This window comes from Varroa jacobsoni, unplaced genomic scaffold (assembly GCF_002532875.2).
Source record: "Varroa jacobsoni isolate VJ856 unplaced genomic scaffold, vjacob_1.0 scaffold_212, whole genome shotgun sequence".
Taxonomy (NCBI): Eukaryota; Metazoa; Arthropoda; class Arachnida; order Mesostigmata; family Varroidae; genus Varroa; species Varroa jacobsoni.
Window position 1 is genome coordinate 108016 of NW_019213114.1, and position 24924 is coordinate 132939.

At 40.5% G+C, this 24924-nt stretch overlaps 1 protein-coding gene and 1 long non-coding RNA gene across 11 annotated transcripts; one reads left to right on the forward strand and one right to left on the reverse strand.

Moving 5' to 3' along the window:
• Nucleotides 1-539: 539 nt before the first annotated feature.
• On the reverse strand, nt 540-23115 carry LOC111273672 (oxysterol-binding protein-related protein 11). Of its 9 annotated transcripts, none has more exons than XM_022855512.2 (13): nt 21496-21778; nt 19568-19591; nt 19071-19102; nt 16701-16854; nt 15902-16279; nt 15127-15335; nt 14028-14092; nt 10674-11068; nt 10270-10395; nt 9704-9994; nt 7949-8014; nt 4891-5029; nt 540-4359 (listed from the first exon to the last, which is right to left on the reverse strand). In XM_022855512.2, the coding sequence occupies exons 1-13, from the start codon at nt 21499-21501 to the stop codon at nt 3977-3979; spliced, it is 2268 nt and encodes a 755-aa protein (XP_022711247.1). In that variant the 5' UTR covers nt 21502-21778; the 3' UTR covers nt 540-3976. The 9 variants fall into 9 exon arrangements, with proteins under 9 accessions (XP_022711247.1, XP_022711245.1, XP_022711246.1 ...); XM_022855510.2 differs by having other exon boundaries at nt 19071-19126; XM_022855511.2 differs by lacking the exon at nt 21496-21778 and adding an exon at nt 20841-21216.
• Nucleotides 16897-24924, forward strand: LOC111273673 (uncharacterized). 2 transcript variants are annotated; one of them, XR_002687981.2, is made up of 3 exons: nt 16897-18226; nt 19247-19391; nt 24607-24924. It is a non-coding gene; the product is annotated as an uncharacterized LOC111273673 (long non-coding RNA). The 2 variants fall into 2 exon arrangements; XR_002687982.2 differs by having other exon boundaries at nt 16897-18222.

Below are 24924 nucleotides of genomic sequence, written 5' to 3' on the forward strand. Positions count from 1 at the left end.
TGGATATTAAAAGTTGCCGGGAACAATGTCAGTATTATAACTAAAAAAAAAAAAAGTCTTTGAGATTATATATATCGTATGTCGAGGGATACGCCAAACGTTCAAATGTTTGGGTATTTTATGCGCTGAATGATCATTACATGATCGGAAAGGCTCGTGGTCAGCTTTTAAAACGTACTATTAAACCCAATACAAAGAAGTAACTGATACATCAAGAGCAACGCTTCAAGGCTTATAGAAGCGATCTATAGAACATACGAAACCTTGATTTTATACACCTCGATCTTATTCCTTAGTCGAGGAATGTTCAGCATGGGCACTTTCCAGAAAGGTAACACTATAGTCCTGCCAGAACCTAGAGCAAACGTAATCGAAAACAGTATCAAATTACTTATTAGAAACTCCTATGCATGAAGCGGTTTCTTCAATTATGGTCCATGTGAAAGCCAAAGTTTTTTCTCCAATATTTAGAAGTTCCACCAACTAGGTATTACTTCAATCCATTTGTATATGCTAAAATAAAGCATAGCAAAAAATAGTTCACTTTGTTAATATTAATTAGATTTATTATTCTTATTGGTATTGCTATGTCCCTACAACAAGCATTATATTATCATCTGAATATATTTCTTTAATTAAAAACAACGTTTCTCTTCCTTCGTCAGTAATAGAAAGGTCGTGTTTCCATGATCTCTTCTTTCATTTCTCTGCTTCTCTCCTACATAGTCTCTTTTTTCCATGGTTTGCCATGTTCTCGATGCACTTATTGACCGTTTTTCCGTCGACTACCTCATTACACCCTAATGGTAAAAGAAAGATATAGTAGCATTACCTACCGTCAAGTCCTACAGCGTTTTTATGGCTTCCTATGCGAAATTTTGCCGCGCGAACCGAGTCGGGTCGAACCCCTATTCATAGGAGCGTCACTATCAAAAATAGCCGTTGCAACAACAAATGCTTAGGCAGAGCTTTGAGCCTCGACGTTAAAGATACATTCCAAAATGTAAAACTTATCTGCCCACTCCTCTTTCGCTCAGACTCTAGCACATTTCTGCTTTTCTTTTACACGGCAGCGACATAGCTCAGGGTATCGACAACCCGTTCATCATCATCTCTGCCACCGGCTAACTATTTATCAGTATTAATCTAAAAATTGTCAACTAGGCTTTCATAGTAGTTAGAGTTGATGATTCGCTGGTGCCAGTACTGATAAACAACTAAATTGCTCCGTCCAGCTTTCGTTAACCCATTGAAAAGTCAAACAAACATAAAGGGCTGATGGGTAAGTTGAACTTTTTCATCTCTTTACTTGTGTTTTCCCCCTTGTTTTTTCGCCGTTTACCAGTAACCGCAGTAATACATTCGTGGCTCAATTGCATAATAATAATTCTTGTCAGCTTGCGTTAACAATGGGGCTCTCTATTAACATAACACTCTCGTAACAATTTACGCCATAAATCGTAATTTATGTCATGGCATAACTTTCTCTGCGTCATAAATATTACAGTAAGCGTATGTTTATATGCATGTCTACCAGGTGTATGTAAACAGCACGCAGTTTTGCTGTCCTTGCAGAAAATCAAGTCAATCATGGATGACCTCCATTTCTAAATATCAACGCGAAGTATTACCATTTTGATTATTTGTCTTTGCAATCCATATATATATATATATATATATATATATGAATGTAGAACAGTACGCGATAGGCCCAGTTTTGCAGAAAAATCCACCTGTCTACCAAAGAATACGTTACATTATCCTTGTTATTGTCCTACGCTCACTCACACACTTGATTGAGCGTTAGCCGCTTGCGCATATCGCATAGCCATTATATGCACACGCATATTCCCTTAGAACTAGTGTAATGTTACTTCATTTCTAGGGTTTTAACAAAAAGAAGTGTTCTATTTAACTTACATTTGTACCATCGTTTATGGGAGTTGTATTTAAGATAACTTATTGGTATCTCAACGCAGCGATGCGTATATTTCCGTGTCATCTATGGGTGACGAGAAAATTTAAATGGTGTTCACGTACACTCCTCACGGGTGCGGCCTCATCGACAACATATGAGAAACACGAGAACTTCTAGATGATCATAAAAGACACAGATCAGACAAAGGCACTAGCACACACGTGAGGACTAGAGCGTACGGAGTTCACGCGACATTTCTTATTTCCGTCTGTAACATAACCTTTCAGACTCTGCCAATATTACATTGTTCATACTGCGCTATTGAAAATTGACTACCAGGGAGCTGGCAGGATTTATAATTTCATAATTAATGGGAAATTACTTAATGTTTCTTTTTTGCCAACACCCGTAGCACATAATTACGGCGATCACATTCAATTGAATATAACTGCGGGTTGTGGGCGGAATATTATATTACTTGTTGTTGAGAACAAGCTCACTCCAAAAAATTTCAGATCCGATGTGGGTACTATCGAAAATATCGTAATTCGATGTAAACAACAAACAAAAAACTTTCAACCTGCGTGAACCTGGCAAAGGGACGAGACTCCATTTATCTTGGAGCCCACAGCGAAGTAACTGGCCATCTTACAGGTGGTCATTACTTGTTGCCAATGTGAAACACCTATACAAGGCTCGTTATTTTCAGCTCACTGCATCACCATTCAGCGATGATAGGCTACGCAGGCTGACTGAGGTCGGTAACTGTCAACGAACGCACGAGATCAGCACTGATATAGACCATGGATGAATATATAACATTATTATTTTTTAACGGCAACTCGAAAAAATCTATGCCATGTCGATGTCATGAAGGCGCATGCTGGCAAAATACAGAATTATATAATTACAGGAATTTAATACACATAACCTCGACATTTGTTAAGCTAGAGCACTTTGGGTTATCTTTTACGTTCAATTCTAGGTTAAGCGGTGCAATTTATGGCAACCATTGAGGAAAAATTTTAATTCTACAGTTACCGGTACCTATAACGAAGGCGTCGACGTATCGCATAGCAAACAGCGATACGCTCAAGGCTGCGTTGTTAGAAGCTTTTAAGTAAACACGATCATCACTATGATCCAGTTCGATCGGCTGGCGAGTGTTAGCCTTCGATCTCGTCAGTTGTTGGTAACGATTTTCTTCTTACGTGCATCGTGCATTTCCTGTCCAACCCGAACACTGACGTACCTGAATCCACATTATACTAGCCCCCGTCATGACCAGTCGTGGCTATTGGCGCCTCTATTCACAGTTATCCCGCTTAGATAGAGATAAGTTCTGAAAACCGTCAGACTCAGAGTCACATTCATTTTGCAATGAATATTTTGATATTGCGCCCCATATTATTGATATTACTCCCGTTGTAATTATTGTTATATAATATTGCTACAATAAAAGTTGCTCCGGGCTCTGTTTTGATGCGAGCCACTCAAATGACCTTCACTGTACTTTTTCTTTTTAGGGATACTCTTTCCGTCTAAGGACAGATAGCCTAAGCTGACGATAGCCCGCCGCCACATCGTCGCTCATCGAAACATCTTTGTAATCGGGGGTCTCATCTCGGCGAAGCAAACGCACGACGGAACTGGTAGAGGTAGAGTAAAGGAAACAGCCATTTATTTCAAAACAGTATATGCAGCTGCCTTATTTAATCAGCATTTTATAGACGACTATTTGCCACCACTACCGCACACGAAAATACAGCTGAATTTAGTAATATGTCTCGCCCCCCTACACTGACCGATACATTACGTGCACCCATCGTGTTCGATTCATAAGAACTCCGACGATTTGTTATTTTACAACCCGTACAGTCTCATAAAACACAGCCTATTCGTGCAATGTATCTTCTTCATCCACCTCATTTACTGCGGATCTGTTCCTTGATACTCAGTATATACGTTTTTTGCCCTTAGGTGCAGACTTCCTTCAGTGCTCAAGTATACATATATACGGTCGTAACGTTCGTTCACTGCCACAACGAAGAAATAGTCCTAGTGTGGACTCGATTGCTGTTGTTGGATCGGCGGCTGCTGCTGTTGTTGCAGGGCGTGCTTGTATTCATAATCACAGAGAGACGAATTTGATTCCATACGCCGAACTAAGCGGAAAAGTTTTGGTTCGAATGCTCGAGAGCTCGCCATATGCCTATCATGCCGGCTTCCTCCTGAAACCTTATCTTTATTTTGGTCGCCACCTTGATTCATCTTCCGATAGGTCTCCTCTAATTGGAATTTATAGCCTGATGCCGCCTCGAAATCGCCCTGCTGCAGTGCCCGTGACACGTGTGCCCATACTCGCCGAGACTCATTGGCATCTTGTTCGGCGAGAGGGCGCACTCGTTTACAGCACTGTTCCTTTGAGCGAATGTTAAATTCTGCAAACCAATAGAGAAATGACAGACAATTGGAAATACTACTATAACTAACTTAATTGAGATTTCGTTGCTTGCTACCCAATACGAGTGTCATGGAACATGGCAAAGAACATGGAACATGTACATCTACCTTAAGGACATGGAACATCTGTAAGCTTTAATTTCTTGCTTGAAATAAAGCCGCACCTTATCCACTTCCAAAATGTTTGATTCCCTGCCAAAAAATGTTGGTTTTCGGTAATATTGGACAAGCATTAGGTGAAATGGTACTCTAGTAATGGTCTAGAATCGAAGAACAATAAAAAAAACTGGTTTAGATATGGCTGGGATATCGTTCCACGATGTACGCTTGGAATTTTCCGCGAATGCTTTAGAACAACACTTTGATGATAAATTGCCCATGATAAAAAGCCCAGCTTATTATCATTAACATAAATAATAATAATGCTAAATAAATGTAACATACATTTCGATACAATAACGCCGAAGTCATACATATGGTCCAAATTAACTGAATGGCAATCCACTTACCGAAGTGATGTTGAAGATCTCCGGCTTCCCTCGAAAAGGACACACTCTCGTTCCAATGCCCCTGTCCGCGAAGGCAAATATTGTTCTCCCGGTTGCGCATTTCCACAGTAACCCCATGCATTTTAGCGCCGTGGAATGGCTATTATATATCCCATCGAAGCAAGTTGTTTCCGGAACATAAAAACATCCAGTAGCAACGTTTGCCGCCGCAAAACAAAAACAAATACGAATTATAGAGACTCTGTTTAACCATAACTAGTTCAGTGGTACAGCGACAAGTTCACTTGTAGGTTGGACCAGCGCCTAGTACTGCCTATTGCATTTCAACCGAAGCAGATATTTATTCGGTGCTCGGACTGGTAAGTGCGGCGGAAGGCACCCGTCGATTGCCGTAACTCGTTAGTCGAGTACCAACACACATAGCCATACATTACGAGCTGTTATATAACGGTGTAGAATGTCTATTATTCAAGTTAGCATAAGTCCTGAAGCACTGTCTTGCAATTCTCTTTGAATAGCTTATTCTGAACATTGCCTACGTTAGAGTCCCTCTGATATAATAGGCGTTCTGTTTTTCCGACTGTCAATTTTTCCCACGTGGAGTTGCTGCCGATGCAGTGGTCAGCATGCCCCTTAGCAGGCGGTGTGCTATTGTTCATGCCACATGTTCGAGCAGCAAACTTTCAGTTTCCGTTTGGCCCGTTCTCACACCCGACAGCAAATTCGGTCTGGTAAGACCAGGTTAGATTGCTGCATTCGTAGCCACCGTTGATCCTGTCTGCAGGAATTAAAAGTTAGATTTTAATAAGATATAATGTTCATTTGTTACTTATGCAGCGCATATTCAAGTTTTGAGGGTGAAAAGTCCCCGAGCCAATTGGGCATTGGCTAAAATATACTTGAAACGATAAATCAACGACGTTTAACAGCCGTTGGATCAATGATCCGAAGGGTCGGTTATCGTCTCATAATTTTTGACAAACGATCATTCTGAGGTAATCATAAACGATAATTGGAAGGCAAACTTCCAATCCTGCTCATGATATGACAACGGTAGATTGGCTTGAAGCTGGGGTGTCGTCTCCCAATTTGCAGGCTAGATCTGAAACTAGTTGCCTTGGATGCCTATGGCACTATCAGACGTAAATGTTGAAGTGTACTTTGAACTTGAAGTTTACTCTGACCTATGTCTAGAAGGCAATGCTTTAAGAGCTACAATGCGAATTATTTTAGCTAAGAGATAACTACAGATGTGTTTAAACGAAACTTTTTGCTAGTCAGTATCCTCAGTTCGTGAACAGAACAGGGTAGAAATGAGCGAAACCTGATATCAATTGCCGCTGTGGTAGTGGAGTGAATATGGGTAAGCGAATATTTGCTCGAAATCGATATCAGTCCGAACAAAGAACAGCTTTGTTCGATCAGACGTATCCTTACCGGCCGGACTCCAGATCATATTCAGCCAACATCTACTACGTATTAAGTGCTCTTACGTGAGTAATGCGCTGCGTTACAACGATAGTTCGTGCAGCAATCAAGAACCATGCAGACGGGTGCGTTCAACAACAACCGATCATAAATCCCGACGATAACCTTCTGCTTCCGTGGTTCGAGATTAAGCTTCTATTAGGCGTACTGTAATTGGATTGTATTGTAATACTCGATATACGTATACATGACTAACAAAAAAAGATCGACCGTTCCAATAGCTTATGACTAGATAGCCTTAGAGTCATGATTAGGTGTCCTTGATTCAAACTTAACTTGGAGCACTTTGAAAATTAGTGAAATTTTTGCAAAAGTTCACTACACGATAATGGTACAGGTATGCCCAGGCCTATAGGAAATGTTGTCCTGTTTATAATCAAGTAAGATACGTTATCGAAAGAAACGGCCCAAAAATGATTTAATCGTTGTAGTTTTGGAAATTTCGATGTACGATATGCTTGTCGACCAATTAGGAAAAAGTTGATAGAATTATTGAAAAAAGATCTTACTGATCTAATTTCTAGATGGAGCAACTGGTTAAACGATTGACTACCGCTAATAAAAAATATATGACAATGATGTGCAAATAAAAAAGTCGAGGAAGTAAGCTCCACAATTTGCGGCAAAGGCTATACTGGTGCAAAAAAGTGACAGTAGGTTTTAGTGAGATCGGAAAGGTATCGCATATTATGAGCTCCTGCCGCCAGGCAAAACCATTGATTCGGATTTCTACGGCCCACAACTAACAAGGTTACAATAGGCCATCACGAATAAACGATTGAAACTAATGAACAAAAAAGCGGCCGTTTTCCACAATGACAATGCCATACTACATCTATATATATAGCCGACAAAAAATGAACGAACTTGCGTCGAAAGTATCGATGCATTTGCGGTATAGTTTAAATTTTGTACCGTTATACAACCGTTATCATTTATTTCGGTCTCTTACAACGGAAGGATGTAAAAATCGCTTACGACGATTCTTCGCCCAGAAAGTTTTACAGGGATGGGATATGAATATAAGCAATGTTTGTTTCAATATCGGCTTAAAACGGTCAACGTTTCTTCGAGAAACAACATGCTGTTCGTTGGTGCGTGTAAACGAGAGGAAGCGGCAACCTGTAGCATCATAGCCTGGCGGTAAGGCAGCCATGAACCAACACCTTTAATATGTATTTGGCAGGTTTGAAGTATTTCACAGTTAACGTATACGTACAGTTGTCGGCAGCGAACACGATTGACTTATGTAGTGGGATCGTGTTTTTCGAATCTAATTTTATTGGACTGGTACATAAAGCAGGCCAGGATGAAGAGCTAATACTACACCGAAGCAGTAGAACGTACCAACCCAATTATTGCTGATGAAGAACACACAGAGGCGTAAGTGGCTACTAACTTTCTGTAAAGTAATGCAGTGCCAATTAAATCACTAGCAGCTCTGCTATAGCTACAACAAAAACAACTCCTACTCGCTGAGAGAATCGCTAGAAAATGAGCGATGAAAGCCGAGATCTACAATAGAAAAGAGTGGTGGTAGTAGTGAAAGTACAAAGTTCAGCCAACTAACCGGGTCCGGGGCCGTAGGAAGCTCAGAAGTGGAAGAAGTGATCTTTTCCGGGCCAACAACAAGCTGCTGCAATATCAACAATCAAATCGGACGGGCCACCGGAGAACAATAGGTAGAAATAACATAATGATACACCATGTATGAGACGAATAATTATAATTTAAGTAATAACAGCATCTTTGATAACTCTAAATAAATTGGAAACGGTAAGAGAACAGGAAACAGCAATATTGTCGACGACGCGAACGACAACAACCAGCAAGCTTGCAAGCGTCCTACGAAGGCGACAAAATAGCATGTACAAGAATTGAAGTATCGATTTGCGCCTCCGAGAGAGCATAGTTTTTATAGACTAAAGTATAAACGGTATCGATTGTGGCCCATATTACACAAGCAGGGATGTTTATACGCGGTGATTCATTGATAATTAGTTACGTCGGGGCTATATGCCAGATAGGGACAACATGAGTAAGTGTGGCGATCAACGATAACGACAATCAGGATAAAATTATAATACTAGTTAGTACAATACGGACAAGTGAAATCGTCTAAGACTGCGAGCATACCAGCCAGCGACGGGTTTCAGTATATTGCTTCAGCATGGTGTAATGGATGGCAAATGCGGTTCACCTACTAACGTGGATACCATCGACTAATTAAAACATTGTGCTGCTTGAGTATTTTTATGTGTAGATCAACCAGGTTTTTTCTTCTTGGGTAAAGGTAGCGTTAAAGGGAGTCGCTGCTCCACTAACGTTTTCCCGGCGACAATCTTGCTGAATAGCACCAACTCGACTTGTACGCATACAAAACAATTCACCACTGATTCTTGGAAAAAAAATTCTTATCACGGTTTCTGCCCTATTGCTAGATTTCGGGGAAAGCGCATCTTTTGAGTTTCATAATCCTGTGAAAACATAATACGTCAGAATGCAATACTTTGTTATTACAGCAACGGCAATCGGCTTAACAATAGCTCCTTCCGAGTACGAGGAGGCTGAACGCGAAACAGTATCGCTCAAGGCTAACCGATCCACCTATATTTACCACAGCCAAGAGCGATGGAACAACTATTATGAATGAAAAAGAGGTTGATTTTTTCCTATAAAAGCTTTGTTGGCACGGCAACACCGTGTGATAGATATAGCTATCAGGTATAGACAAGAGAGGGCAAAATGCGATAGAAGTGCCAAAATAGAGAAAGAAAGCTGTACATAGATGAGATCGAGTTCGGAAGAGGTGCGTCCGAATCATTAGACATCAAGCACCGTCGAAATGGTGGCTATGATTGGAAATCTTCGCAAAACTGCAACGCTTCATGATGCTGTCCCTGAAGACGGGTCACATCAAGGTACGTTGTGCTGGGCGAGGTGAAAACGCCAACATAACGTATTTGTACTACAACTCAAGAGCAATAACAGTAATAACGAAAGAAAAATATCGTAACTCTTGCTTCACTTAACACAACGTAGTCAGCACTCCAATTTGAATCTTTCTGTAAACGAAGACAGTAGCCCAACAAATGAAAAGTCTATTTCTCTATCTAACGATAATTGCATTATTATCTCTATGCGGGTACTGACTAATAGGAGTACTAGATCTATCTACGTATATAGCAACTGAAAGTGGTTAACATATCAAAACAATAAGCATTCAATTACTTAGTAGTTTACGTGTGCCGAATGATCTAATTTGGCGTTGTCTATTCAATGTCAATCAATTATATAATTAGTAGTAGAAATTTCTACAACAGACCTTTGATGGAAAGCTGATCGTAGCAGAGCAGCCAGTCTTCGAACAACGCACCCTCATTTTTCCGCTAAATTCAAAATAGGGACGTGAGACCAGAGAACGACATGCCATTTGGGGCAGTGTGACCACATACCGTTCATTAATATTTATCAGTTCGACGCCAAGGGAGCCGAGGAATTCGATGCCAACGAACATGTTCATGAATGAAGCTTTCACGGTCAATGATGCTTCGCATTTCATGTCACGTTCGATACACTCAACGTAGATTGCGCTTTTCGGAGGATGGTGGCTGACCTGTAAATCCCGGGCGGGAAAGCGAGGCATCGCACAGAATAAAGAGTCCGACACTGTAAAACGAACATGTCTTTAAATAAGTCTTGCACGCTTGACTTCTAAAAAACTACTTTTTCTACAAAAGCATTCTAAAATCTGCATTGCATAGCACACATCATTCAGACTTAGCTAGCAGGCACTCAGAAACAGCTTAAAGTGACTTACTATTACCGGTCCGCTACTCGAATAGAGATAAAACGAATTAAGTATCCTAGGTTTCCACTAAAATGTCGTACCTGTTCGGCGACAAAGGTGACCCTGGGCGGAGGGTTTCCGTTGTCTTCAACGGAGCGTGGAAGCCTGAACGAGCACCGGAAAGATTCCCCCAATACAGGATTAAACGGCTTGCGAGCCACCAGTCCCTAATAGACATCATGAGAGGCAAGCTATATAAACCACAAACTCTAAAATACATCTATGTGCCGTATATTAACTGAGTGACTCGGATTAATATGAAGCTATGTATGATGGTGTAACACTGCTTACTTATATCAAGGAGCAACTATCTCATTAATTGTATTTGCCTTTGTCTTTCGGTGTCAGTTCTGACAATAATATAATACGTACGTAATAATAATGACATGAATAATAATAATAATAATAATAAAATTTCAAAAAGGTAAAAATCATAAGTACGTACTCGTCTGGTAGCGAACAGTGCTGATAAAAGCCAACGGATGCAGGCCAGCATGCGATCCTCATCTGTTTTGCCATCGGAAATAGCAACGAAAAGCGGCGCATACGAGAAAAGATCCGCGTAGAGCTCTAGCAGTGAGCGCGGCTCTTGCACAAAAACGGGCAAAGATACACGAGTCAAATCAGTGCCAAGCTTCAGTTGGCCCAGTAGTGTCAATATCGCATCCTTATCTTCAGTAGATGGAAAGATGTCTGTTTCGCGAATAGGGCCTTGGTGGACTTGAGCAGGGCCTTGCCCATCAAAAGGCGATCCCACCTCCTCGTCCGAAATTTCTCCTCCTGAACTTCGCGCTGTTTGCATTGAGACCAATGTGCTTTCACTAGTGACGTGGGGAAGAGCTGGTAAAAACAAATAATTCTGTTAATCCACCGTCCTTTTAAATAAAGATGAATATTTAAAATTGAAAAAATACAATGCATAGTGAACTAGCCATAATATTCTCAATTTAAGCTCGACTTGCTTTGAATTTTGAAATATATGTTATAGCATTAAGCACTGAGACGACGATTATTCTGATCAGGGGGTAAACGACAATTACCAGTCATTAATATCAGTGACGAAAATCTATATGGCATAAAAATGCAAAGTTCACTTTACCCGGCTGCGAACAAATCATTCATTGTATTAAACGGAATAATCACGTTCTTTCAAAAGCTGCCTTTACCAATTGCTCTTCACCTGTGGTTACCTCTGATATACTGTTAGAAAGCGCTTTTTCCATTATATTAGAGTTTTTGTAACGGCATTATGCTGAAAGTGTAGTTTTAACTCGAAACAACTTAAATATGCATATTTCAAAAAGGATGAACAAAATCTACCTTTAACACCTTCAGTGCTAGCATGCTGTCAAGGTCAAAAGCGCCGCAGAAACAGCCCGGTGCATTTTTCTTGTATGCAGTAACGAGGCTATCGCTGAAAGGACGGGTCAAAAATGGTTTGCTAAGACTGAAAATGGTATTCGGCATCCGAAGGATGCCACACCCCTACCATCAGAAAGCTTCGTTAGAAGTAAGATGGCTAGGAAATGACTCAATACTCGGCCGGAAACAGGCCACGTCGTTATTGCGTAGAGTCTTAAGTTTACGCAGGAACTTGGAGCTTGGGGTAGCCTATGAGCTCTCTGGATCCAATGAAAATCATGGCTTAGTGTTGCATCTCAACATTCCCCACCTAGTATCGAATATCCCGTGGCCACAGTGACTGATTCTTGTCCAGAATTGTCAATGGTGATGTGAAGCAGTATATGTACGACAACATAAGCAGGCATCGATGTTCATGGGAATGGGCGGTTTCAAAAAAGAAGTCAAGGCCCAGCAATTAAATCGATCTCGTCTTAAAGTATGCTTTGCGTTTAGTGGAGCTGAAAAGGTCTGGTCCCCTGAGAGCCCGCTCCTTACAGACCAGGCACAGTACGTTTATTTGGCCTAGAGTCAACCAGGCTATTAAATAGAAAAGGCCTGACAAGCATGGTTGGACTGTCCTGTTTCGTGATAACGCGAGGTCTCACACGGCAAACATCATCCAGACCGTCCTCCTGGCCTTTGAATGGGAGGTTTTGTTGGACCGCCGATATCCTCCGACGTTGTCCCGGCAGATCTTCACGAGATCACCTTCGTGGCTTTACCATTGACAATTTGAAATGATTCAGCAACTCAAAACCTGATTGAAAAGCATCTTCGAGACGAAACCCGCTATGTTCAGATGAGACAGCACACATCGCTTGGCGGAAAGGCACAAGAACATCGTGAGCGATGACGGGAGATGCATAACGTAGTAACTTATTTCCGAAGGAGTAAAAAATGTAGTGTCTTATATTCAGTGAAAATCACCGCAGGAACTTAATACGACTAATTGGTTGTATATATTCTAAGAGGCATAACTAAATAATACTGACTACAGAAATACAAACTATAGTGGAAGAAGCCTACACAATTAAATTACGTGCTGTAGCGTCTACTGTCTGGAACAGAATATGCAAACTCAGTCTGTGCAATATGCAGAGTACAAGATGTGTCATACTCGATGCATTGCTAGCAAAAATGACACATGATACATTTGCACGACGTAACAAAGTCGCAGCAACTGACTAAAACGAGCCAGAAAACGGGTTAATGGTACCTGTGAAAATAAAAGACCATGAACGATGAAAGCTAACTCACGGCAGACCACACAGGGCGGACCCATCCATGCGCCCCTTCTAAAAGAGAAAAAGGGTCAACTGAATAACTGCGTCGAGATTGACTCCGCGTACGAAAGGCCATAGACGTCGAGACGTCGAAGAACTGGCAAGTCGCATGACGTTGAGACGTGTCAGGACACGTTTCTTATTATAGAAGCAAGAAACACTCCATTGGACCGTATGCAAAGGAAATGGTATATACGTCCCCGAACGGCAATAAACATCGATCTATAAGTGGTCATGAACAATACGAATACCTACATAGAACCATACAACGTCCATGGTACTATAAATACAGTCACATTAATATACGCATCCGAAACAAACAAGCGTTCATATGGAAACATTTCAAAAAGCTTTAACGAATGCAAAGCAGAAGAAGTCATATTATTATGCTGTTTTGGTGTTAACCTTCGTTCTGAGCAAAACGCATTGTTGTATAACGCACGGAACAATACCAAAAAAAGCTTGTCTATTCTCTTTTCAATTAAATTCTGTGATAATTGCAAGATAATTTGTAGCACCTTATAGAATGTCTTCGTAAAATGTTTTTTTTAATCCATAGAAAACCAACATTAGCGGCAAGTGAATAGGATGCTGCTGTATATATATATATATATATATATATATATATATACATATATATATATATATATATGTGTGTATCATACAATATTCAATAATAAATTCACTCATATTTTTCCAGCTGATAGAATTTTGTGATGATGATGGTGTTCCTTTCACTGTCGAATTAAGCTGTCCCCCCTTTTCTAAATCTCAGTTCAACTAGTGCTGATTGTTATAATTTAAATCGCGGCATTTTTCATCGAACTAAACACGGCGTTCTGTCTCTGTGGGCTGACACACTGTTTGTGTCATCAACGTAGCGATACTAGCAACAAAGTTATGTACCGTGTTTACCCTCGAAAAGCATTTCAGTGTGCCAATTGGCTTGACGAGCGGTCTAACTAACCAAGCTGACGATTGGCAATGTGGTTTGCCCGATGGCCTGGCGTATGCCGAAACATTCGGTTGTTTAGGTAACTGAAAGCGTCTTATGACCTCATTACATTTAGCTCGTACAGCGTACTCAAATTTTAAGTGACGTTACAACCCACCCGCAGATGAGTGAGCTGATGAGATGGTTGCCTTACACTCCCCCGCCGAGGTCGACTGTTGGACTCTGAAAACGAGACACACATAGTACAGTGATACACGTTATTTCGCCAACACATTCGAGAATGATTTATTCTACAATAAATGCGAATGAACAAACGATGTTTTATATCTGCTTGATGATTGCAGCAGGATTCTGCAGGTAACTGGAAAATCATCGCATTGGGTGTTCTCCATGTGCCTTTTGTCTTACGCTCAATATGCAGGAGTAGAACTGTCCAAACCCTCTACAAGGATATCTCTGCAAAGTTGATCGAATTCCTTAATAATATTATTCCAGTCTTTTACTAAAAACATACTAAAGGAGTTAAACCTGACTATAAATTAAGGGACGAGTTATAAAAATAAAAAAAGCTAAATTATATTTAATGATTGCTTAGTCCCTTTTCGAACTATTTGAACATGTCAAACATTCGTGTGCTCTTTGGGCTCACCGCTTTACCACTCTAAAGTAAACCTCATATTTAAATGAAATTGTTTAAAACTTCACTGACAGAAGACAACTCATCGGCATTCTTTTTAGAAACCCTGTTTGTATCGCGTCGCATTAAATTACTCTGATTATATATTTTCATAGTGCCCAGATATTTATTTAAGAAGAGCCTTACTAAAAACAAAAAAATTATGATAATAATGTTAATACTAATAACCTATGGTACACGACAAGGGTGCGGCTAATAGCAAAGAAGTAAAGGTACACAACTTGAACTCTGCAGGCTAGATTGCTAATACATATAGACCAATCTTGGTATGTTAATCGAACGAAATAGGCCGGTTTGTCATTGAGCCATTTTTCTTTGCACTAGATGATAAAAGGAACATTAGGTACACGAAGGGTAACGCCGCCACTAAATTGGCAAGCATTATTTATGTTTGTCTATAATTCATATTTACCTAACCGAAATAACCTAAGCTTCTCTGGTACTGTTCTAAATTTGCCCCTTGGACGGTAAATTGTTTTGTGTCGCTTAATAAGGCAAGAGAAGAACAGAGCAAAAAAAAAGTTCGAACGTTGTGACAACAGGCGCAAAAAGTACTAACACAGGTCTGAACGGTTGATGAGCCCAGTCGCGAAGTTTTTTCTTAAGTTTCTTTGAATGCTGTTTATGACCGTGGTTTTTTCGACTTCCGTGGCCTGGCGTTCCCTGCTGGGCCGTTCGGTGGCCGTGTCTCTGCTCGGCAAGCAACGAAAAACACTGCTCCAAACTCACAACAGTCGCTGTTGAGGTGGCCTTTAACAGTAATAGGTCCTGAATTTGAAAAGGAAGCTACCGCGTTAAAAAAAATCAGGTAGTTGGAGATAAACGAAACCACCAATTACTTGAAACCAATGATTTCTATTTCTGAACCCATGCATAAGCTACAACGATCACTGCTGATTATTAAATTATTGACAAGGTTTCATATGGTAAAATGAAAAGGCAAATTCGTTAAATCACTTGCAGCGAGGGTGGGCCGCCGAATTCACATACGTGATGATATCAGTCTGGAAGAATCATCAAACCTTTTTGGACTTGAGTGATACTTTCAAGCTCCTGAGTTCTTAATATCGGCTAGCTATTTTATCTCGTTTCATTGGCGAGAATGCGCTACACCCCCGATTGGTGTTACACACAAAATAAGCCATCTGCCGTACTACCGGTATCATTGCCTATAAAGTAGTGTAAGTTTTACGAAATTTTAATCGCTACTAAAAAAACAATCCATATGTAGGATCTAACTATGATCTGTCTTAAAAAGAAACGCTAACATCTCAAAGAGGGAGCGCCCATTTTCCTAGAATCACCCAGCTTCAGACTTCATTACCCGCTCCTACCTGATCGTGTGGTTTGATTTGCATAGCATTTGGTAACGTTTCGATTGCAATGGCAAGGTCCCTAAACGCCGTGTTTGCTTCAGCCAGTTTTTGCTGCAGTGACTGAAATGCCTCGCCAGGACATGGTAGTACTCCGGGAGGTTGTGGCCTGCTGTTTTCCTTATCCTTAACGCCAATGCCGCCCCCTGCCCCAACAACTGGAAGCGGCGGATGTTTAAGCCCGATAGAGTCGGTGTGTGCCTCAGCTACCGAGCGCATCCGGTTGACCCAAAGTTGGCGCTTTTTCGAGTCTTGTGCTCTCAGTCTGTAGATTTCTCCACAGGCCGCCGATATAGTGAACATCTGCCCATCTTCCTCCGATGGTGAGATTACGGCGCCCTAAAAACAATCATAACACCATTAAACAGAATATGCCTGTAATAATGGTACTTGTCTTGTAGAAGAACCAAAAATAGGAGCTGTTCTTTACAGAAAAGTGTCAGAGATGAAAACTCAGTCGGAATTCCTTGCAACATATGGCGAACTAAGCACGCGATGCAAAATGGTACTTCTGTGAAGCGCCTCGAAGGTCTAATCGTCACAAGGAGTAACAAATGTACACTTTTTTCCTAATATAGACAAGGCCCTACGGTTTCAAAGTTTCTAAATGATTTAAACATATTCAACTCCGCGTTTGTCTGGCGGTGGCAACCGCCGTTCAGCTTCAAATCCAGCGTTCGTGATGTTTGTTTTAGAATGAAAGTGTGAAGTGCATTTGTTAATTATAAATGAACGGAAAGGAGCTGAATGGACTACATACCGCGAGGTGCATCGCTCCCCTTGGACGTGTTTTCTTGATATCCTCGAGCATATAGTATTCAAGTGTGCCCAGCTCTCGATTGAGCACAAAGAATCGATACTGGTAGCCCTTTACAACATTTGTATACTTGTATAACTGTCCTTCGTAGATACCCCTGTAAAATCCGCCGGATCCAATTAGATTAATAGTAATTTTATCGGCACAAATATGCATTATCACAGCCGGCACAAACCTAGGCAGAGTTTGGCCCAGCGTAAGCTGATGGGTACAGGCCAGATGTTAATAAATTATTCTTTAACCGCAGTACAAAGTTACACACCGAGTATGATTCCTAAGTAAGTTGTAAAATCCTTAATTCAAAATCGTTTAGCTCTGCACTGAATTAATTTACATGAGAAATTCATATTAACCTTGTAACTGGCTTATTTTTTTATGATAGGCGATGCTTCAGGTTTAGTTAAATTTAATGTCTACTTTAATTCGACAACGAGTGGATATCTACAAGTATGCTAAAGACGCTATGATAAAAACGTCCTGAGCGATCAATTAATGATAATGTAAACATGTTTGTGTGTCTGAATCGGTTTATCATTACGTACGATCATTCAAACTAATTGTTATTTATGGAATATGTGCTAGACATAAAAGTAAGAACTCATAATTATGAGACGCATAATTTCTTTTGTATAGTTAATACTAAGTCTAGAATGATAACAATACTGAGACGAATTTGACAGGGTCAAAAGGCCCTAAAGCATGACTACAAACTTTATAAATAGCTTTACTAGGGTGAAGCCAACTAGAAATAGTCCGTTCTTTTTTCCGTTCACTTAGTGCTTTGTTGGCTTTCACGCTATACAACAACTGTGTCCTAGAAACAGGGCAGCCCTTTGCAATGAGTTCAAGACTGGGACCATGTCCTTTTTTGAATTACATATAAGAATTTTCTGTGGAACAGAGATACACAAACTAGGATCAAGTGACTTTAACAATGATGAAGGGTTATTTCCTTAAGGTTTCCAAAGCAATGGCTGCTTTCGACCAGTACACATAATAACCTTTGGATTATGCAGATGAAGAGCTATGGGACTCAATGTTATGTAATATCAGTCAAACGCAGCACACGGGCGACAGACGCATGGAAAATGCGGACTAAACCACTTAAGGATCAAAAGTCACGTGTGAAGTATTTGTTGCATTAAATCGTATCGAGAAAAAATAGAGAAGGCCACGTAACGAGATGCTATTACCAATACCAACGGGATCCATTCGGAGCAAGATTACTTCCGATAGATTTTACCATTAGGTACTGACAGATTCTTTCCTCGGTAATTTCCAATTGTGGTTACCAATTCGAGCGAAGTCTTCAGCCAACAGAAATTATATAATAGTGACAGTGCATCCAACAACTTGAATTAACACAAGTGTAATTCATCTGTTTAGAACGAGACCATTTCTACTGTGATTTTCGTTGAAAAACCAACACCCTGCTTTTGAAAGATTGGTAGGAAATATTCAAAGGGTTGGTAAGCTACTGAAAAAGCACTTCACCGTTTTTCACACACTTGACCATAAAGTGTTACTTTCAGTAGGTAAACCCAGGCAAATGAGATTTTGTCGTACTAATATACAATGGTACAATAACCGAATAGTTCGAATATTAGGAGTGCATCTCCTCTCCTGCTACTAGAATATTTATGTATTAAAAAAATATATCAGTGAGTCATGTTATTGCGACATTAATGACACTAGTGACGATATAACATACGTTGTTCGAATGCAATATTTCCTCTATTGGTTTTTTTTTTGCTTCCTAAGTATTAAGCGCTATCATAACTGCAAGTACCTCTTATTTTTTACGCACAGTAAGTTCTGCGTAAAGATATGTCAACAACTATTTTGGCTTGACAAAGGTGACAACCTCAAGAACTTATAGCTTATATATATATATATATATATAAGTTTTTCAGCCAGGGCATAAGTACTATTTCTAAGTAAAATTTCTATTTAAAATGATACACTACGGAATCACGAGAATTCGATATCTAAAAATGGTGTCAACAAATATTTTACATGTCTGCATTGTAATTAAATGGCAATATAACAATCCTGTCTCTAGGAAACGGTACGACAACGTTTTGGTCTTTTGTAATGGAACGTAAGGAATCCAAAGTCTATTGGTAGCAGAACGCATCGTCCTCCTGACGAGTAACGTTTATGTACCTTTCATACATGCAAGCAAATTATTAATCTCTATAGGTGTCTTTCATCGAAAAGGACAAAGAGACCAAATGAAGGCCAATATATGGTCGTACCGATTCCTAGTTAGTTATAGTTTCTATTGTGACAAAGCGGAATTTCTGTACTAACCTCGCTTGAGCTACGTCGTTCGAATCCAACTCCTGCGAAAGAATATTTGAGAGAGCCTGTTCAACAAGGACAACAACGGCACCACAACAAATAGCAACAATACAACACAGCAAACAGGGAAGCCAAACAGAAGCCAAGCGAGGCAACACGAAGGTTCATAATATGCTTGTTCTTAGTTAATCTTTCAGTAATCGTTGGATTAAGAATGCGACGCCGACTACTGTAGGACGACGGATTGGGTTGGGAACATGCAATTATACCATGCATAGGACATACCAGGAACCGAATCTACGACGGTTTGAACTAGCCATGAGACCCTAGGTAGGTATTGCAAAATCTACTACAATCATAAGCGCTTAGTATTACTCAATAGTCTCTGTTGTGCGCACATACCAAAAAAAAAAAATCATCAAAAAACGATTTAGCTTCGCACACTCATTTTCATTTCCGATAAAGTTGGTTGTGTGTATAATGACAAGGTGTTTAAATATGCTCACCGCAGCCCCGTCCCGCGTTTCAGCCTAAAAACGGGGAAAAGATATAAATATATGAGACGAACAGTTTGATAATAACAAGAGATAGATATAAAAATCATAATAGCCTATCTATTATAGCGGCGTTCCCGCGTGCAGCTTGAAGCAGAAAATTATTTGTTTAGCAATTTTTTAATCACTATCGTATCGTGTTTAACAACTATCGTATTTTAAGGAAGGATCTGGATTATTTCGCTAAAACGTCTACCTGCACGTTGTTGTAGATTTTAACCATAGATTCACCATAGCAATGAATGTTATAGGCAGAACATCTTTCTTAGAGTGATGCAAAGACTGGGCGCAAAGAAAGCGCAGTAACTATAACCAATAAACAAAAGTAAGAAGAACAAACTTGATACAACGTAAATATATCGTTTCGTAAACATACGTACACATAAAATACGCATACGTATATATACAAAGTACCCCAAAAAAACACTACACACTGGGTCGTAACATCGTAATATTTTACCGTGTAGTCAATATAAAATTCTAAGAGGCTCAAGATTAATTTTTGGCAGAAATTTATTCCAAAGTGTTATTATAGGTATGTAAACAGGTCCGCTTGAAACTGACGGAACTGTTTAAGGGGGACCTAGAAAATCAACGAGTTTTACTAACTAAGAAAGAGTATATAACAGAACATCCCTTTTGTATACAACGTCATGTATAGTAAAACAAGCAATTAGTAACTTTGAAATCAGCAAATTAAGTTTCCGCTGCACTTGTTAGTACATGGAGAAGCTGAATTTCAAAAACGGTATATGCTATCAGTGAAGATGATCTGGACCGTAGAAAACAAACTCGATTTCCAACATGACGGGCCACCTATACATTATCATCGAGATATAAAAATTATCTTGATGGGAGTTTTTCAACTAGATAGGTCTACTAAGCAGCGGGCAATATATTCTATGGGACCACCTTGCCCAGCCTATTCTGCCCGTTCCTTAGGCCGCGCCAACGGATTTCTTGTTGTGAAGAAGGCTTAAAAGCCGAAATATAGTAAGGTTGAGCCACAGCGGCAAACAAACAAGTATGTGAATCACTGTTGTCAACAGTATTCACCATAACAGGTATAATAATAACAGAAATACTAATAATACGTATATAAAAACTGAAGTTATAGTTATTTAGACTGTGTGTATTTTTTAGAGCATTTTGTATATATAACTAACTCCTATTTGATTATTACTATTATTATTATTATTATTATGGTTTAAGAACGCGAACTTACACCAGACATTCTTTTGTCTCGGTGACCTCAGCACGTATCTTGTTAGCCAAACTTTTTGCGCACTTCAGCAACTCATATTGTATTTTATTCACTAGAATACATGTGTGGAAATTCACAATCCATCATCATGGATTTAATAGTGCACTTCTGCTGATAAATCCGAGCAGATTCAGAGACTATTTATGTCTGCTAGAGAAAGTTTCGACTAAGCCATCAGTCTTGAATGAACTAAACCTGGTAAGAGCTAGAACAACTTCTTAAGAGATCCAACAAGCACCATCATCACATGAAAATAGCTACTATTTTTCCTGTTATTAGGCTGGTGTTCTGTCACGACACAGTACCAGCGCACCCCGCTATAACAAAGGCAGCTCTGTGAGAGAGCGCCTTCTTCCACTGGGAGGCCTTTTGTTGTGTAAAATAATATGGCGCCACGTGCAAACTTCGAATTGAAACCTCGTTAATTAATCGTTGTTGAATACACTTGAGCAATGTAATTAAGAAAGTCGTCAAAAAACATCTTGATAAACGGATCCACTTGAACCGTGACATTTACGATCATATGCTAAATTGACATGGATGAATTGTAATCTCAGCGCTCTGTCAGTATTTAAATAATGATGTACCAAATAAGCCCCCTTCGAAGGATACGTACCCGCATTTCAAGTTACGAACAATCTCTCGCGAGGTTTGTGCCTGCGCACATCAAAACCGCAATAAGAATTATGCTCAGGCAATATCGCCACCGACAATTCGTTACTGTTCAACAGTTACGTTTTAATAATGGAAAGGTTTAATACACAGCAGATCGTAAGCGCTTGTTCCCTTCCTGCGTCTTCTTTCATATGACGGGTTCGATTTTTGGCAAGTGCGATTGGACGAACAATGCACAAGGCCGGCGCCTGTCAGCCCTTCTCGACAGCGTCAGGTCCCTTGCAGTGGCGAGAAGTGTCGTATTCGTAAAGGTACAAAATAAGTTTAGCATTTACTTACTCGTATGTACCTGAGTGAAATGCGTTCGATCGAGGAATATAAAAAGCTGCGTTCGAGAGTTTACCTTTAGTTAACGCACGCCACGACTGTGAAGGAAAGGGGTCGGACGGAGTGGCGGGAAGAGCCGTTCAAGAGAAAAAGCGAAGAGGCGATACCGGAAACGGAAAGAGACAGAGATGGCTAAGGGCCAGTTGTTCGAGCTGGTTAATGCGCTGTAAAACCACTTCATGGTCTCGACCTACAACACGGCTGAGTACATCGTCTGCGGAGCAAGAGGGCTCGTCATGCAATCACGCTGGCCAAACAGATGCCACAGTATTTGCACAATATTGAATTTTTGCTCTTGTTATTTACATGCACAAACGCCCGTTTCAACACATACCTTCGCCTTGCGGGCGGCCAAAGCCAAATGATTTTTTTCGTCTTCACTGAAAAAGCTGACACACGACGGACTCTTTCTACACTCCTGTTGGTGGTGCTGCTGCTGCTGCTGCTGCTGCTGCTGCTGCTGCTGTGGCCAATGACCACTGCCCCCATGATGATGTTGGTGGCTATTATTGAACGGCGCTTGCTGATCATTGTGATGACGATGATAAGGATGATGCTGGGTCTGGTGGAGTTCGTCCGCCGTTCGATCGCTACTTCCAACCGCCATTTCGTTGAGATGGAAGTATTCGTTGTCCGGCGAGACACCGAGACTGTGTTGGTTTGAGTGTTTACGCCGGGTAAAGCAGCAGAGATGGCTGAGACAGTTTTTCATTACACCTCACTTACGAGGACACAAATACCGCACGCACGGCCAGCGGCGCGGCCATGCTCTGAAAATACCCAGCAACCACTCGCTCAGCCACTGCTGCGTCTCACTTCATTTCACCACCCCGTCCCTCTGTACGTCTGTTTGCAACGCACACCACCAGCACAACTGATCCTGCTGCAGAAACTGTAGCCTTAGGTTTTTTCTCGGAATCTGTCTCCTAAGCTGCAGCATAGAAAATATTCAGTTGCCGATCAGTCGGTCATCAGCGGATATAGCGGTCATATCTCGCTATAGCCACCACACGTAATACAGTCAAAGTAACAAGCCTTTTGTTGTGGGCTAAGACAGACGTACTCTCTGTTGCTGTTCCACTTAGTGCGAGTAAACTGAACCGTAAGCGCTTCGATAAAACCTTTGAATGTCTTCAGTCTGCTAGAACTTCCTCTGGGTTCCGCTTATACTACATCACTTAAAGCGGAGCGCAGCAGAGCAAGCGCACTTCCACGGCTGAGTTCCGAAGGGCTCTCGTCGTCGTCCGTCTGCTCTCGGGCCGGATATGTGTTTGGCAGCAGGGCGGGCGGGCGGGGGGGGGGAGGCGAGAGAGAGGTTGTGTACTAGCATGTCTCCACAGGGCTCAGGCCCTGAAAGCCAGCTTAATGGCACCTCTCAGTACATCAGAGACGAGTGCCACTCACCCGGTTACTCCAGGATTCGTTTAAATAGCACGCGCGCCCGCGCGCTTTTACACATTGTTTAGTTCACCTATCAGTAAACAAATACATTGGAGTTCGTACTAAATATTCATTGCAGAGCGCACAAACCACTACATCTGTTTGTTATTCCAGTTTACCAAGAAGAAATGTTTGAGGATTGTTTCGCACCGGGTTGAAACGTTACTATATTTCACTTGGATGCAATATTATTGCAATCATAGCTTTTGATCGTGTGTTGACGAAAACTGTTAAAAATGTTTTGGTCTTTGGTAAAAAAAAACTGATAGGACATTGGACGAACTTCGAAGAAAGCTTCGGTTTTGATATCCTAGTCGTTTTGCCATGCTAAAGGTCTGATCGAACGTCATTGATGCTTTAAATATAATTTAGGTGGATAAACGTACATTTTATTTCCTCGTTACCTAACCTATCATAAACGGAAATGAAGTCACGATTCGAAAATTATATAAAGCAGGGGGCCAGACTGTCGTACGTTAGCTATTTTACCAATTCGTTTCGATATTTAATGGCCTTACAACTCAGATGGCATTTGTCTTATGTACCAAAACGTATTGTATATGGAAGTCGAAATTTCGTTTCCCGGAGAACTTAACTTGTTAAACCGATCAGCGAAAAGTTCCGTCCGCCTTTGTCGATGTTAGGTTTCACCTTTTTGACGCCAATATCGCATCGCTATCTGACAGCTGTATGGCAAATGGTTTCGTGGAACCGACACTAACACTCATAGCAAATGAACGTCTTTTCCGATAATAATATTTATTATTATCATAGTTATTAATAATAACAGTTATTATATTGGCTATTATGTCAAATCAAAGCGGACAACAAGTATGATGTTTCAATCGTATCCATTGGAGATCGAAGCGTGTAACGAATCTTTTCTCATTCTTAACTAAGTTCTGCAACGATTTCCTTGCAACTTCGGATCCCTTGGAAACGCGCGCCAGACACTGTCGGCCTTAGCCGACAATTGACTCTGATTTTCACTTGATCATTCCATAGCTTAAGTTCATAATGTGTTTAAAGAATAAGTGTCAATGAGCGTCGAGCATGACACTAACCGCTCATGGAGTTTATATCAGGGTATGAATTACTTTTCACATGTAAAGAATGAGACCCAGTTAGACAAAGGATATATGGAAACCAGGTGCTGCTCAATAAGTGGTCCCATTTAGAACAAACAAACCATGTATATCAGGCGTGTATGATTTTTGAAATTATGCAACATAAGCCTTATGGCAAAGAAGAACTATCTAAGAAGAAGTATATTTGTCCGTTTCAGTCCTGACCTCATGTGAAAAACCTCAAGGGTCCTATGATAATATTTTAACTGCACGCGGGTAGATGTCGTTTGCCTGGCAAGGACAAGCAGGTGGCATTGTGGAACGCCTCACTAGAGGAAAATTTCCAACACTTGGTAAAACGTTACACGTACTGCATTTTCCAAGATTCGCTGTGATGATCCTAAAAGTTTCCCAGTTCTAGCTATCATTCTACTGGAATGAATGCTGTTTGACCCCCTTTTGTAACTAAAATTACTGTTGTGAATTAAACTGATGCTTCAGTCAGTATAATAAAAATATAAAATAAAAACATGTTT